This window comes from Leucoraja erinacea, chromosome 28 (genome assembly GCF_028641065.1).
Source record: "Leucoraja erinacea ecotype New England chromosome 28, Leri_hhj_1, whole genome shotgun sequence".
Classification (NCBI taxonomy): Eukaryota; Metazoa; Chordata; class Chondrichthyes; order Rajiformes; family Rajidae; genus Leucoraja; species Leucoraja erinaceus.
Window position 1 is genome coordinate 6771599 of NC_073404.1, and position 17927 is coordinate 6789525.

The 17927-nt window shown below is 40.8% G+C and overlaps 1 protein-coding gene across 1 annotated transcript in view; it reads left to right on the plus strand.

Annotated features, from left to right (window-relative positions):
• Positions 1–17927, plus strand: part of nf1a (neurofibromin 1a) — a 305820-nt gene that overhangs the window by 95103 nt on the left and 192790 nt on the right. Inside the window, exons 11-16 of the mRNA XM_055657600.1 lie at positions 865–939; positions 5794–5925; positions 8480–8617; positions 11078–11191; positions 12172–12251; positions 16980–17103. Of these exons, the coding sequence (XP_055513575.1) occupies positions 865–939; positions 5794–5925; positions 8480–8617; positions 11078–11191; positions 12172–12251; positions 16980–17103 (663 nt within the window). The remainder of the gene's footprint in view (positions 1–864; positions 940–5793; positions 5926–8479; positions 8618–11077; positions 11192–12171; positions 12252–16979; positions 17104–17927) is intronic.

Below are 17927 nucleotides of genomic sequence, written 5' to 3' on the forward strand. Positions count from 1 at the left end.
ACACAAAGTGTTGGGGTAACTCAGCTGGTCAAGCAGTATCTCTGGAGGACATGGATAGGGGACGTTTCGGGTTGCGATCCTTCGTCAGACTGGCTGCCATATCTGGCCATGGTGGGATTTGTACTGGTGACCGTTATTGGTGGTCCACAAGCAGTTGTACAACATTCTTGCACACTTCAATTGTGTATAGAGCTTCATGGTAGCCTGCAATGAAAATTGCTCCAGTAACATAATCAAGTTGTTCAGTGGAACTGAGAAAGAGGTGCCAGATAGAACAGTAGAAGCAGGGGATGGAAAAATATGTTCAACTAAATAAAATAAAAATTGACTGAATAATTCAATTTAATGTAGAAATATGTAAATGCAGATGCTGGTTTATTTTTTTTTTTAAAAGATGTGCTGGAATAACAGCGGGTCTGGCAGCATCTCTGGAGAACATGGATAGGTGACATTTCAGGTCGAAAACCCTTGGTCTGATTGTTGTCCAGGGACAAAGCAGTGAGCTTTCGGTAATTTTTCCACAAATTGAGTGGCCTTCAGGACAGTTAGGAGAGGAGTGTGACGACTTTTTAGAGAGATATAGCATGGAAGCAGGCTCTTTAGCCCAAGTCCACACCGACCATAGATCACTCGTTCCATGTTATCCCTATTTCCCATTCACTCCCAACACACTCGGGACAATTTATAAAGCCCAATTAACCAACAGCCCCGCACCTCTTTGGGATGTGGGAGCTGGCAGATGTTAGAAAAAAAAGTGGCGGGCCGATTAGTTTTTGAACCACTGTGTTTCTCTTCAACAATGTATGTGGTGGATTGTATTTTAGATATCCTCTTGCTGACATGAACGGCTGTCTCTTGTTGCAGGTCTGTTTGGCACCATCTTCACCTCCAACCTTTCATTATGTGCTGGTTAATTCATTGCACAGAATTATTACAAATGTGAGTATTGTATGCCACGGAAAACAACTATCCTGCCGCTGTGCAAGTTGATTTGAATGGAAGCTATTGAAGTGGTGTTCAAACACCCGTTTTGGTAAAATAATAACGTGAAGTTAAATATTAATTGCATTTTACTGAAACCTCATGGATTTTTGACGGCGTAGAACTAGTTTATGAACATTTCTTCTGATGTAACTCTTAGAAACATAGAAAATAGGTGCAGGAGTAGGCCCTTCGAGCCTGCACCGCCATTCAATATGATCATGGCTGATCATTCAACTCAGTATCCTGTACCTGCCTTCTCTCCATACGCCCTGATCCCTTTAGCCACAAGGGCTACATCTAACTCCCTCTTAAATATAGCCAATGAACTGGCTTCAACTACCTTCTGTGGCAGAGAGTTCCAGAGATTCACCACTCTCTGTGTGAAAAATGTTTTTCTCATCTCGGTGCTAAAAGATTTCTCCTTTATCCTTAAACTGTGATCCCCCTTGTCCTGGACCTCCCCAACATCGGGAACAATCTTCCTGCATCTAGCCTGTCCAACACCTTAAGAATTTTGTACGTTTCTATAAGATCCCCCCTCAATCTTGAGATGGATTCGCAAGTTTTGGGACTTTCCTTTTCTCCTGAGTTTTAATTTCTGTATTGAAGTATATTGGGACTACCTCAAAAAACCCCCCCAATAAATTTGTGTTCTTTGCCAGAGCCTTTCCATTGAGTGCTCAAGACACATTTTCTAACCAAAAATCTGAAATAGAAATGATTAACACTTAGCAGGAAGGCAGACGTTAGTTGAAGAGATGAAATTCATTTTTTCCAGAAAAAAGTGTTCATCAGAGTTGGTCTTTGTTATTGCTAGTGGATTAAAGCCAACATATCCCACCTGTGGTCCAGATCGTGCTCAATCTAATCAAGTCTGCATAATGCTAGGTTCGGAGAGATCCATGTATCCAAATTAAGTCTTCAGCAAAAAACATTTCTGTCCTGAAATTCTACCAGTGGTCCAAAGCTTAATGATGGTCCTTCGTCCAATTGAGTCGAAATAAGGTTCAAACATTGCCAATGAAATATTCACTGACCTTAAAATGTAAATAAAATAGCTGGTAGTGAGAATGCCGTTTTTAAAGCATTTATTCATCGTTTCTCTGGGCATGTTTGGAAATTGAATAATTTGATGGTTCTTTGCAAGATTGTTTCCCTTGACCCCAGCCAAAGAAGCATGTTGCATTTTTAAAACAAGAATGTAAATATATTCCAGAATCTCATGAGTCATGCAGTTGGTGGATAGGATTGGATGGAGTAATATTTTAATGTGTATTTATCCTCTGATTTTTGGGAGTAGCTGACTTTAAAGTTGTGTAGGGAGGAACTCCAGATGCTGCTTTACAATTCTGACCCCCAATTAACCTACCACCCGGCAAGTCTTTAGTTTGTGAGAGAAAACCTACCAGTTAACAGGAAATTCCACACACACAGCACCCAAGGTCAATATTGAGCCCTTGTTGCAGGAATTGAGAGGCAGACACTATACTATCTGCGCCATTGAGTTGCATGATGGCGTCAGATGCAGGCTGTGAGGCCAAGAGTAGAAATAAAAGGCCACAAATGCTTAGTTGCTGGCTGTTGGAACTATTTCCTGATGTTCCAAAATTAGACAGTGCTGTTAACATATATATTTTTAAAAAGAGACAAATGCTGAAGTAACTCAGCGGGTCAGGCAGCCACTCTAGAAGGCGATGTTTCGGCATGGGACTTATTGTAGAAGAAGGGAGAAAACTGGGAGACAGGCAGGGTTGGGACAAAGCCTTGAAAGTGATGGGTGGATACAGGTGAGGGGGGGGGGGGATGTTATATGACTGCTTTCTTAACATTTGATGTTGTGTATAATTTAATGACACATCTACATTACAGTTTTACTTGAGATTGTTGAAGTCTGCGGTCTGTCAGCTGCATTCAGGGATTACACAACTAAATCAGACAAGTTGTCACCTTGAGTATTATGCATTTTAAAGCATTTTAAACATTATGTACTTGCAAGTTGTGACATTTGCTGTATTTGTGATATCTCCAAAGACCCCTGTAAGTTCATGTTATGATAAAACAATGAGAATGGAAGCTATCTCAAACATCTCAATGCCCCTTCTCTCACAAAGCTTTCTCCCCTCCCAGCTGCAATCAGGTGGAAGAAGGGTCCCGAAATGTCACCTATCCATGTTCTGCACAGATGCTGCCTGACCCGCTGAGTTACTCTTTAACGCTTTGTGCCTATTTTTGTCAGTCAACATCTGCAGTTCCTTGTTTCTACACCTCAGCAGCTACATCTAGTATTTATGGTGGGTTGGGGGAAGAACTGAAAGGCATTTTTCATGTTAATCTTATCCTCCATGACTTGTTTGAGGGTGTATGATGAGCAGGATTGGAGCTAGATATCCTATCTCTGGATGAAAAGGCACAGTACCTTTTTGTATAAAAAGGACGACAGATAGCACAATGGGCTAAGAGTTCGGCTGGCGACCGGAGGGTAGCCGGTTCAAATCCCGCTTGGAGTGCATACTGTCGTTGTGTCCTTGGGCAAGACACTTCACCCACCTTTGCCTGTAATGGAATGTTACGGCGGCAGGCGCGGGCACACCGCGACGCCCTGTGTCTCCCTTTCAAGGGAGATGCTAAAAATGCATTTCGTTGTCTCTGTACTGTACACTGACAATGACAATAAATTGAATCATTTCAATCATCATCATCATAAGAATATGAGTACTTAATTTTATGACCGGCTTTTGGGTTTTGTTCTGTTCTTACAAGTGCTTATATTTTTGATTCAAATAACAGCTGCTGCGTAAAGTCCTCTATTGCCAAGATTAATTATCCCAAAGTAAATATTCAAATGGATCACGTTAGCTGAAAGGTAGTGACAGTTGTCCAGAGCATGAAGAAAGTACAGGACTTCGACAGAGAGCAAATCTAAAGTCAAAATGTAGTAAAAGGTTATTAACAATTTCCGAAATGTTAGTTTTCAATTTCCGTATGAGCAAGGACCTGAAAGAAGGAATCGCCACCAAGAATAACCTATTTTTGTCCCCGAAATAATGATTCTGTTATGTAGTTTTCCAGTACCAATGACTTAATTTACCATTTTAAATTGCTGCAGGACACATAGTCCTGCATTTATAAATGTAGCATTTATAAACAATTACTTTGAACAGAGTGTATGTTTTGGGAATGGGGAAAAGATTGAAAAGCAAACTAACAGTTTAAAACACAAGTCCTGTAAGTGTTATAGCGTGTCACGGAAATCCATTTTGTACCCAATTATATGTACTTAACTACATTATCCAGTGTCACTTAATGTGGGTACTGGCAATTTTGTTTTACTCCAACCAGTTCAAAATTGTACTCTTGGGTTTAGAGGGTTTCATTGTCTTGTGTACCGAAACGGAACAATGAAATTCTTACGTGCAGCAGAACAACATGTAACGCAAAAGCTAAATGTACATAATCCTAATTTGTTACAAGCTATAGTTTTGGAAAATAACATTACTTTCCATTGGTGTCGAAGGCCTCAAATGCCCAATATAAGCCAATGAATATTTAAAACACAAAGATTTCTCCATTGGAGTTTTTCATTATTCTCTATTCATTTTCCTGGTTCTCTTGAGAATGCTGAACTAGGATGACTTAAACCTGGTAACACTCTTCATCTGCCAGTACTGCTAGAATACAGTTTACTTGTATCACGTTAGCTGAAAGGAACTGTGGATATAAACTGCTGGTTTATACCAAAGATAGACACAAAATGCTGGAGTAACATAGTGGGTCAGGCAGCATAGGCTCATGAGTGAAAGGAGCAGAATTAGGCCATTTGACCCATCTAGTCTACTCTGCCATTCCATCATGGCTGATCTCCCTATTAACCCCCTTCTCCTGTCTTCTCCCCATAACCCCTGAAACTCGTGCTAATTGGGAATCTATCTATCTCTGCCTTAAAAAATATCCTTTGATTTGGCCTCCACTGCCTTCTGTGTCATTGAATTCCACAGATTCAACATACTGCAGTATCTCTGGAGAAAATGAATAGGTGATATTTCAGATCAAGACCTTTCTTCAGACTTTACTATTTCCTGACTAAAGAAACAAATAGGCAAACTGAATTTCCTGCACCGATTGAAAAGGAAATATATTTCCTTATCACCTCCCGTTCACTTTGCAACTTTTAACGGAGACAAGGCTATTAGTTTATCTTTAATCCTGGAAAGATTTTGTTCATTTTCCCAGCGTATAATTGACCCTTGCCTTTTGTACAGCTATCAAAACCATTTTCATGTGACAGTTTGAAAGTTTGCACTGTCTAACCAATTGGAAACTTGTGAGGAATGGTTTCAAGAATGTCAGTGGAGTTCAATTATGTAACTTATTTTTAAATGATTTATTCGACAAGTTTCTACACAAAGCCGCATTCATAAAAAAATAGTGGACTACATCAATTCCTAGGATCTATTGGAAAAGGTTGTTACGTGCTGCTTAGTGAAAAATTAGTTAAAATGTTTGGATCTCACCCTTGCCACCTGAGTCTCAATCCAACCTAATCCAATCCTGGCTATTAGATATTAGTCCAATTCCAATGCGAGCACGTTGACAGCTAAAAATTGCAAACCATGTGACGCCAGTAGTTTCCTGATGTTTATTAAGATGGAAAGATATAAAACCATTCTATCTAGAAATCTGCAGGGAAGCATTGGATTTTGAGATGTGCAAACTCTCTGCCCTCTTCTGGATGATAATGGAATAGATGCAAGATCATCGAGTTAAACTTTGTTTTGGCTAAATGTGTGTCATTTTCTCTTTTCTGTCCAGTCTGCAGTGGATTGGTGGCCCAAGATTGATGCCGTGTACTGTTACTCAGGAGAACTCAGAAGCATGTTGGCAGAAACTCTGAGCAGGGTGATGCAGAGCTGCAGCACGCATGCTCCCTTGCGTATGACACCGGTATGCATGTTAATTAGTTCCTCGTTGGATCATTTGAATGTTTCCATTATGCCATTGCTGCAGTTTTTCCATAACTGTTTGAGATATAATTTCTAGCATAATTTTTTTTAATCACCCATTCGCAAATATAAATAAACATATACATTTGCAAGGGTTAGAAAATAAGATTTCTAATAATTAGTGTTGGGTGGATTGAAGTGATTATTGTTTTTTTAGTTTATCGAAGTTGATATATTTTCCTCAAGTTGTTTTTTTTTTGTTGCAGTATAATTATAATATTAGTTTTTGAATTGTAAGTGAATGCAATAGAGATATGCTGCAAAAAGTTGATGTTTATGGATATTTTCCTGAATTTTCCAGGTTTGAGAGAGAAAAAAAAATTAAGTGAAGAGAAAATTGTTAATCAGTTCAGCAGGGTCCATTTGGAGGGGTAGACAAAGACAGATTACTGTACTGGCAGTGGTGATAATTATACTGCGTGGAAGGTTTTCTCTTTTCATTGCTTTAACCAGCTTAAAACAATGTATTGAAACCAATGTTAAATTCTTATTAGTGGACAAGTGTGCAGACATATTGTGAAGTCTTTAAGAAAGATATTGTGATGGTGTGACTGGATTTTTATCATCTCTGTGGGGCTATCTCTTTCCTGGAAGTCGAGGATTAGGCAGTTATTGACAATGTGCGCACTGCACTGTGTGTTCAGTAACAAAATCCGTAGCCAAATTCAATTGCCGGCCAATGTGGTTTAACGGAAATGCAAATTGGGCATTATAAGGTGCAGTTGCCAACATGCTTTTCAAGTTAACTATTAAATATGATCACAAATACAATTAATTTGTTCTAAATCCAAGATGCTTCTTTCCCTATATTTCACATCATTCCCATTCAAGAATGTAGATGCTTTCATCTCTTCCATTCAACCGAGCTGTTCCAAAGTTGGGTGCAGTTTGCAAGCAGACTTAGTTGCAGAGGCCATGGATAGAATTCTTGTGGCAGTTAAACATAATCCTTTGCAGAAGTAACTTTTGAAGCGCCACTCCCTTATGTCCTGTTAACATCGCAAAATAAAATGCATGATGTTCTCATCAGACCCATACATCTTACTGGTTCAGGATTGAGCACTAAGCATCGTATTGCTTCCAAAATTTAAATTATTAAACTCTTTTTGTTTTTGGTTCTAAGTTTTCGTATCCAATACTCTGCATGACAATAGGCGTGATTCCGTGGGTTCGTATGGCACGGACACATGCCCTTTGACCCAACTTGCCCATGCCGATCAAGATGCTTCATCGACACTCGTCCCATCTGCCTATTTGACCCATATCCCAACCCTTCCCCATCCATGTACCTGTTCATCTGTCTTTTAAATGGGCAATAGCTGGACTATAATAAGCATTGGACAAAAATAAATATTTGGTACAAGAGTTTTTCAGCCTTGTAGTTAATGGCTTGTAGTATGGACAGTTTGATCTTTATAAATTTTACATTGGATATGTACTCTGTGTGCTTGTTTTACACTGTAGTCTTTTTACACATTTGTGTTGAATTGGTACTGCACAACTGGATGGAACAGGTAATTTTTTTGTGCTTGTCTTATCGCTGGTATTTTAGATTTTCAATGGCCATTGTGCAAATTTAGCATGAGACCATGAATGGCCCCTTTGCAGATTATGGAGGGAAAAGGAGATTTTATTTTCAGAAACACATATAAAGGAGTATCAGTGATAAGTGGTTGAGTTTTGAGTTTCTTGTTTAACTAAAAGTAGACCATGATATTGTTTTGTTCTGTTGTACACATTAATTGGATGAAGTAATGCTGTTACTCAGCTTTCTGAGGTGAAATTATGTTGAGTATTTAGCATTTTGGTCGATTGGACTATTCTGACACAGTTTATGGGGAGGGGGAGAGGGAAGAGGCACTTATACAGGTGGAAAATCTTTCTTTGTTCATAACCCATTTGTTGAGTATGTATGTTTAGTGTCACCTGTTGGGATAGGTAGCTGCTGTTTAACATGGCTACTCTGACATTGATTGGTGGTGCTTTGTCTTCTGCTTTATTTTCTGTGCTTATTGGCTGCTGTCGCTCTCATGATCAGACGCCAACCAGTCACTGTTTTGCATGGCAGTGGGCTTCTGTTGCTGTAAGTATGAATCACAGTAACTACCACAGAAAAGCAATTAGACCACTGACTTTTCTGTGCAAAGTTACATTACTAAACACAATGTAATCTCTCTAGGTCTGAGTACGCAGCATGCATCCACCTTCTCGAATAAAATCTTAATTGTTGAAAAAAAAACACAGATTAAATTTAAAACAGCTCCTTTTCTGCCATGCATTTACTAATGTTTTGCATTCCGTTCCATTGTTTTATAATTGTTTTTTCAATGAACATAATCATTTTAATGTACGTACATATTACATAGAGGCTAGCGTTTCGTTAATATACGAATCAGACTTTTGATACACACAAAACTCGAGAACTTTTATTTGGTGTCATCGACAAAACTGCCTTGTTCATCCTCATTTTCGCTCTTTTTAAACATTTATTTCAGAGTCTCACGTTTAAGGAAAAAATGACGACGAGCCTTAAATTTAAAGAAAAGCCGACAGACTCGGAAGCCCGAAGTTATAAATTCTTACTGTTGGCCATTGTGAAATTAATTCACGGGGACCCCAAGTTGATGTTGCATGTAAGTAAGGTAGGGCTTGTGAATTCAAAACTTGGAAAGAAGTTTGAGTGATGATCCAGTTTAATTTTCTGAGAAACTAATAAATGAAAAAAGCAATGGTAGACAAAAATGCTGGAGAAACTCAGCGGGTGAGGCAGCATCTATGCAGCGAAGGAAATAGGGAATGTTTTGGCCCGAAACGTTGCCTATTTCATTCGCTCTATAGATGCTGCCTCACCCGCTGAGTTTCTCCAGCATTTTTGTCTACCTTCGATTTTCCAGCATCTGCAATTCCTTCTTAAACAAATGAAAAAAAAATGTTTTGAAAGTGAGCATAGCACTTTTTATCAGTTCATTAATGCTTTTAATAAGCTATAATTGATGTAATATAGTAATTCATCAGCTGCACAATGTTTTATTTTTAATGCCTGCCAACCACAGTGATATAGAGAAACATTAATTTGTTTTAAGAAGTTTTCTACAGCCCTCAGGATTTTTTGTGTAGTTGCCCAGTTGAATTATGATCTTCATATAGATTATGTTGTAAACATTTTTAAGACGTATGATCTGAATTGTGTTTTCTGTGGGCGGTTATTTACGCACTACTCAAGTGTTGAAGGCTTCAATTGTAATTTGATGACTGTAACCTAGACCTTAAAAGCAATGAATGTTGATCTGAAGACTTTTCCTACAAATTAAATTGAGATCATCAATCAAGTGGAATCGCCAAATTAAACGCAATATGATAACATAAGGAACTGTAGTGGCAGGTTTACAAAATAAGTGCTGCAGTAACGGTTCAGTCAGTATCTCTGGAGAACACGGTATTAGGTCAGGACCCTTTTTTAGACTCTGAAGAAGGTTCCTGGCCTGAAAAGTCACCTGTCCACGTTCTCCACAGATGCTGCCTGCCCTGCTGAGTTACTCGAGCACATTGTGTCTTATTGTTTTAAAAACATTATGTGAGACAGATATGGGGATCAGTGACAATGTGAGAGGAGCCTTCAGCCCTTGAGCTTTTCTAGCAGTTCTGGATTGCTACCTGAGCCACGAGTAAATTGGCATCGGGTCAAGAAGAGTTGAATGTGTTGCTCAAAGATCGTGTGGGGAAAGTGGATTTGAATTTGTGAGACATTGGCGTCAGTATTGAGGAAGGAGGGAGCTGTTCCGATGGGACGGACTCCACCTTCTCCCCATATCCCTTGATTCCGTTAGCCCCAAGAGCTATATCTTACTCTCTCTGGAATACATTCAAGAAATTGGAAATGTGTGGATGAAGTTAAATGGAAAGAGAGCACAGGAGATGTTACTGACGTCTCCAGAAGAAGTAATAGAACAAAGTTTAACGAGGAAAAAGAATCAGGCAAAATGGGGACCAATTTGAGAAGAGAGGTGGTGAATACTGAACTAAAGGGCCTGTCCCACTTGGCCATCATTTGCACGTAATTTACGCAACATAATTGACGTGCACGTCATGACATGCACGTGATGCGCGCATGGTGCCTGGTGACACAGGCAGTGACGTGCGGTTGCGCGCGGCATCCCAGGATTTTGTGTACACTTTATAAAAAAGTGTACAAAATCTTTGCGCGGCATCCGCGTGACGTGTAAATGACGGCCAAGTGGGACCCGCCCTTAAAGGTGTATATTTGAATGCATGCAGTATACAGAACAAGGTCGATGAGCTTTTAGCGCAGTTAGAAATTTGTTGGTACCACATTGTGGGCATGACAGAGACATGGCTGAAAGAGGCTCTAAGCTGGGAGCTGAATATCCAAAGATACAACTCCCATCAAAAAGACAAGCAGGTGGGCAAAGGGGATGGGGTGGCTCTCTTGGTACGATGTCCAAAGTGGTGAAATGCCTGGATAGAGTGGATATAGAGAGGATGTTTCCATTAGTGGGAGAGTCTAGGACCTGGGGGCACAACCTCAGTAAAAGGGTCTGAAGAAGGGTTTCGGCCCGAAACGTCGCCTATTTTCTTCGCTCCATAGATGCTGCTGCACCCGCTGAGTTTCTCCAGCAATTTTGTGTACCTTCGATCTTCCAGCATCTGCAGTTCCTTCTTGAACACTCAGTAAAAGGACGTGCCTTTTGTATGGAAATTAGGAGCAATTTCTTTGGTCTGGGTAGTGGATCTGAAGAATTCATTTCCGCAGACGACTGTGTAGGCTAAATTATTGGGTATTTTTAAAGCAGAGATTGAGAGGTTCCTGATTAGTGTGGGTGTCAAAGGTTACGGGTATAAGGCAGGACAGTGGGGTTAAGAGGGAACGATCAATCTATCACGAACGAATGGCAGAGTGGACACGATTGGCAGAATGACCTAATTTTGCTCCTATGACTTATGAACTTATTATTGTTGTGTGAATGTAAACTGGCACAGATAGATTTATGGGTCAGTTCCTTCCATTTAAGTTTGTTTCTTCTTTTTAGTTTCATCTCTTGAGCTCTTTAAAAAAAATTGTTTGTGCTGTGCAGAATCCAGGGAAGCCCGGAAATGAAATTCAGAACAGCACTGCTGAGTTGATAACTGGTCTAGTTCAGCTGGTTCCACAGACCAGCATGCCAGAGATCGCACAGGAAGCCATGGAGGTGAGAACATTCATTTTGAAACGTTTGGAAAGGTTGATTTAAATGGTACAGCATGGAAACCAGCCCATTAGCCCACCGAGTGCACACTGACCTTCGATCTCCTGAGCTTGCTAGTTCTATGTTATCCCACTTTCGCTTCCACTCCCTACACCCTTGGGTGATTCAGAGGCCGATGAGCCTACAAACCTGCACGTCTTTGGGATGTGCGAGGAAACCAGAACACCCGGAGGAAACTCACACGGTCACGGAGAATGTGCAAACTCCATGCAAGATGCTTGAATCCTATCAATCATATCTGATGTTTTTAGTTTAGATATTTAGAGATACTGCGCAGAAACAGGCCCTTCTGCCCACCGAGTCTGCACCAACCAGTGATCCCCGCACACTAACACTATTCTCTACACACTAGGGGCAATTTTACTAAGCCAATTAGCCTACAAACCTGTTCATCTTGGAGCGTGGAAGGAAACTGGAACTCCTGAAGAAAACCCACGCAGGTCACTGGGAGAACGTCCAAACTCCATTCAGACAGCATCTATAGTCAGGATTGAACCCAGGTCTCTGGCACTGTAAGGCAGCAAGGCTACTGCAGTGCCACTGCACTGCCCTTTAATTTGAACTCTTTTGCGATCTTTCATTAACAGTTCGATGGAAGAATCTATGCGAAACGTTGCTGTCTTCATATGTGGCGAATAAAACTGCTGTGTATTTCCACCATTTAATGCCTTCCTTATGCATGAAATTGACTTGAAAACAGTTTTGAAACCAAACAGATATAAATATATATATCCAGCTTGTCTGAAGATAAGCAACTTTGTCATTCACCAGACTGAGTGAAATGCAATGAAAATTTATGACGAGATATCAATTAGTTCATTGATTCTTGTAAAAAATTGATTTGATCAATGCCTTTCATGGGTATTCTGCTAAGCTTCAATTTGTTCTCCGTTAAAACACTTTTTTTACCATTCTATTTCCAGGCCTTGTTAGTTCTTCACCAACCAGAAAATATAGGGTTGTGGAATCCAGATGCACCAATACAAACTTTCTGGGATATAAGGTAACATACTTGTATAGTTAATACTAAAGATAGACATAAAATGCTGGAGTAACTCAGCGGGACATGCAGCATCTCTGTAGAGAAGGAATGGGTGGCGTTTCGGGACGAGACCCTTCTTCATTGTAGTCTGGAAAGGAAAACAATAGATATAGACAATGAAGTAGAGAGATATAGAACAATGAATGAAAGATATGCAAAAAAAGTAACAATGATAAAGAAAACAGGCCATTGTTAGCTGTTTGTTGGGTGAAAATGAGAAGCTGGTGCGACTTGGGTGGGGGAGGGATGGAGAGAGAGGGAATGCCGGGGTTACTTGAAATTAGAGAAATCAATATTCATACCGCTAGGTTGTCAGCTGCCCAAGCTAAATATGAGATGCTGTTCCTCCAATTTGCATTTAGCCTCACTCTGATAATGGAGGAGACTGAGGACAGAAAGGTCAGTGTGGGAATGGGAAGGAGAATTAAAGTGGTAAGCAACCGGGAGATCAGGTCGGTTCAACGGAGTGAGTGAAGGTGTTCAGCGAAACAATCACCCAGTCAAATACTGGTAGTAAATACCGATGTCTCAACCATTCTCTTTGACAATGTATGCCTTGTGTTTGTGGAAGTTAGTATTCTTGAGATGCTTTTATATTGTGAAGAATATGTGCAGGATTCGCCTATTAAGGTACTTCTGGAAAGTCTGGAAAGGTACTATTAAGGTAGTCTGGAAAGGGAAACAATAGATATAGACAATGAAGTAGAGAGATAAAGAACAATGAATGAAAGATATGCCAAAAAAACGATGATAAAGGAAACGGGCCATTACTAGCTTTGTTAGGTGAAAACGAGAAGCTAGTGCGACTTGGGTGGGGAAGGGATAGTGAGAGAGGGGGAATGTCGGGGCTACCTGAAGTTAGAGAAATCAATATTCATATCACTGGGCTGTAAACTGCCCAAGCAAAAGATGAGAAGCTGTTCCTCCAATGTGTATTTGGCTCACTCTGACAACGGAGGAGGCCCAGGACAGAAAGGTTAGTGTGGGAATGGGAAGGAGAATTTAAGTGTTTAGCAACCGGGTGATCAGATAGGTTCAGGCAGACTGAACGAAGGTGTTCAGCTAAACTATCACCCAGTCTATGTTTGGTCGTGTTGATGTATAAGAGCCCACATCTTGACCAATGGATACAGTAGATGAGGTTGGAGGAGGTGGGAGTGAATCTCTGCCTAACCTGAAAGGGCTGTCGGGGTCCCTGGACAGGGAGGTGGTTTCGGTACAGGTGTTGCATCTCCTGCGGTTGGAGGGAAAGGTTGTTGGGATGGGGATGGTTTGGGTGGGAAGGGATGAGTTAACCAGGGAGTTGCGGAGGGAACGGTCTCTGGAAGACGGAAAGGGGTGGAGATAGGAAAATGTGGCTAGTGGTGGGATCCTTTTGGGGGTGGCAGAAATTTTGGAGGATTATGTGTTGTATGCGGCAACTGATGGGGTGAAAGGTAAGGACAGCTGCGACGAGGGGGAGGGGAAGCAAGGATGGAGGTGTGGGGTACCGAGGAGACACGAGTGAGGGCCTCATCTATGATGGGAGACGGGAACCGCTGTTCCCTAAAGAATTATGACATCTCTGATGTCCTGGTCTGGAACACTCATCTTGGGAGTAGATGCGGTGTAGACAGAGGAATTGAGAGTAGGGGATAGAGTCTTTGCAGGAAGCAGGGTGGGAAGAAGTGTAGTCGAGATAGTTGTGGGAGCCAATCCATTTGTAATAGATGTCAGTCGATAGTCTATTTCCTGTGATAGAGATCAAGAAAGGTGAGGGAGATGTCGGAGAAGGTCCTGGTAAATTTGAGTGCAGGATGGAAATTGGTGGTGAAGTTGATGAATTCCATGTGTTCAGCATGGGTGCAGGAGGTAGCACCGATGCAGTCGGCAATGTAATGGAGGTAGTGCTTGGGGATAGGGCCTGGTACGCCTGGCACCCTACAAAGAGGCAGGCATTGCTGGGGCCCATGTGCCCATAGCTATGCCTTGGACTTGGAGGAAGTGGGAGGAATCAAAGGAGAAGTTATTATGGGTGAGGTCCAGCTCCACGAGGCGGAGTAGAGTGATAGTAGAGGGAAATTGGATGTTTCCTTGGTCGAGGAAGAAACGGAAGTCTTTAAAGCCTTCCTGGTGGGGGATGGAAGTGTAGAGTGACTGAACATGCAGCAATCAAGCTGTGGTTTACCAAGCATTCTAAATATTGCAGCTTGATCTCTCTGCTCCTTTATTCCATACTTGGGTTCATAAACGAAAGAATCTAAATGAGACTGAACCACTTAATTGTCCGACCCTGTTCCTTTTAATGAAGTGTGAACATTTCCTCAAGTTCCTCTGTTCAGGTCTTTCTGTGTCCTCTCTTTTGTAGTAAATTCCCTTGCATTAATGTGCCTCATTACACACTCCTCTGCATTAGATTCTGGTTGGCACTTTACTGTTCAATTAATAAGACAGTTTATATCTTCATGCAGTCTCAAAGTTCTCAGCTCACTGTCAAGTAGGTGGAATAGCTTGATCATGCCACTGTATTTAAGTATGACTCAAGACTGCGCCAACTTTGATCGAATTTTCCATCTCCCTTGGCTTGCATGGGCTTTCATTTCCTAGTCAAGATCCTTGTAAACTAAATCAAGTCCATCTCCATCATTGAGTTTCTTTGTTACTTCCTGGTCGAAAAATACAGTCAACTCTGTCATTTGTAGAAATTTGTTGTAATTGGTTCCAAAATGTTACATCTCAAAATTCAAACTGCTGTATTGATAATGGAAATATGCTTTGGTTTGTTTTGAGTTTAGAGATGCATCATGAAAACACCTTTCGGCCCACCGAGTCCACAACCAACATCGATCACCCGTTCACACCAATTCTATTGTATCCCTCTTTCTCATCATTTCCTTACACACTAGGGACAATTTACAGAGGCCAATTAACTTACAAACCCACATGTCTTTGGGATGTGGGAAGAAACCGGAGGAAACCCACAGGGAGAACGATCAAACTCCACACAGACAGCACCTGATCGAACCTCAAGCTCTTGTGCAGTGAGGCAGCTACTCTACCAACTGTGCCACTGCAACTTTTTAAGAAAATTGAATTTTTGCTTTCTTAAAGTGGGCTGAGGATGACCGCTATGGAGATAAAATATTTTTTAAAGCAAAGAGCATGTGCATGTTCTAATTCTATTTGCACTTTGATAATTTTTGGTAATCAGTTGTCTGAAAACATTTAGTATCCAAGATAGTATTCTTGGCATCTAGTATGTAGACACAGCCAATACATGGCCCGGAATAGGGATTTTCTCACCTATCGAGGTGGAAATCAAACCACCCCTCGTGTTTTGTAAAGATTCTGGAAATGTTTACTTTAGTTGAACTGGAAAAGATATGATCAGTCTTTCAATATTTTCCACAATCTGCTCTTAGTAATGATGCATGGTTTCAAGAAGCAAGAAGTTCCACTCCAAGGTAGTTCCATTTAGATTCAGATTCAACACAGCTGCTATTCTTTGCTGCTATTCTTTGCTTTGAGAGAATGATTTAATGCAAATGGAGAGATGCAAGTTTGCTGCAATTTTGCTCACAATTTGCTTAAATTAATTCCCATGTGGTCAACTTTTCCATTTGATGACAAAACCAAATGAGCAGTGCTCCATGCAGCCCATTGTTCTGGGATCAGTCGGGGACTTGAATTCTGAAATCAGTCGGTGACTTTGCGCTCTCCATCATTCAATAAGGCCATGGCTTATCCAATTTTCCCCAAAGATGTATTTAAAAAAATAATTTTGTTTCCTCTTTCCATGCCTCGGAGGATTAAGCTTAACCATTCATTAGTCAATGAATAGTTGAGTCAATCGTTCATCCTAAGAATCGACCTGGTGAACATCTACATTGGCTTCATATTGTTCCTTGACTTTAGGGGTCGAAACTGCATGCAATCTCACAAATAGCTTGTGAAGTGGCATCAGAATCTCCCTATATATTCCATGCCTCCTGATGTAACGGCTAATATTCCGTTCACATTGCTTATTTCTTACTGTTTTGTTAAGCAATTTAACGTTTTCTGCCTTGAAGATGCACGATGGCGCAACTGGTAGTTTGTTTCCTCACGGCTTCAGAGACCCAGGTTTGACCCTGACAACAAGTGCTGGCTGTGTGGAGTCTGCATGTTCTCCCTGTGATTGCATCGGTTTCCTCCCACCTCCCCAATAAGTGTGTTTGTAGATAGAAACATAGAAATTAGGTGCAGGAGTAGGCCATTCGGCCCTTCGAGCCTGCACCGCCATTCAATATGATCATGGCTGATCATCCAACTCAGTATCCCGTACCTGCCTTCTCCATACCCTCTGATCCCCTTAGCCACAAGGGCCACATCTAACTCCCTCTTAAATATAGCCAATGAACTGGCCTCGACTACCCTCTGCGGCAGAGAGTTCCAGAGATTCACCACTCTCTGTGTGAAAAAAGTTCTTCTCAGATAATTGGCTTCTGTAAATTGACCCTAGTGTTTAGGGAGTGGATGAAAAAGTGGGATAACATAGAACTCGTATGAATAGTGATCGACGGTCTGCATGGGCTGAAGGGGCCCATTTCTATGCTTTATTTTTCAATCAATTCAAACAAAAAGAGCAGTCATTATCCCTAACCTAGTACCAAGAAACAAACTGAAACTTGCATATTGTTTTTCTTACTTTGTTTTATTTTGTGTTGACAGCTCCCAAGTTCTGTTCTTCATCTGTAAGAAACTGATTGCTCATCAGGTGCTGAACAGCACAGACATTCTGAAGTGGTTACGGGAGATTCTTATTTGTCGGAATAAATTTCTATTGAAGAATAAGGTAATAATCTCCGGGACATTTTAGCTAGTTTTTTTAAACTAATATAGTTACGCACAATTGCCCCACCTTATGGAAAAAATAATAGGTCTGATAACACTAATGTAGAGTTTTATGATGGAATAATATAAACATTGGCATGAAAATTTTAAGTAATGGTCATCTTTGCAGGTGATTTTTCAATGTATTTTTCGGATACCAAATGTGCTACACCAAGAGGGTCTTCAATGGGTTAATTGATTTCTGTTATCCTCAATGATGATGAAAGTAAAATACCTGATGGTATTTGGTGAGTGTGGCAGTTTTCGGGACATGATTTGATGATTCTGGTTCAACCTTCATGCAGTTTTCTCTTTTGCTTCTCCAGTCAAATACATTGTTTATCGTCCAGGTTACTGATGGTGATAACAACCATTTAATAAAGATGATATCAAGGATTCAATACCAATAATCAACCAGTGCAGATGATTGTCTTAAGCTCATTCTCACCAAGACCATCTGCCTCCTTCCTTTGTGTAGGACGGAAATGCAGATGCTGGTTTACACCGAGGATAGACACAAAATGCTGAGTAACTCAGCGGGTCAGACCCTTCTTGGATTTCGACCCGATGTGTCACCTACTACTTTTCTCCAGAGGTGCTGCCTGATCAGTTGAGCTACTCTAGCATTTTGTGTCTGCTCCTTCCTTTGACTGAGCCATTAGTGCTCGTACTTAGGCTCATAGAGGCTCTCTGTCAATTTTATCCACAACCTAGCCACCGTGTAACAGCATAAAGATGAGAACGGGATGGCAGGAATTTTTTAGGGGGATTTGGAGTAAAATTTAA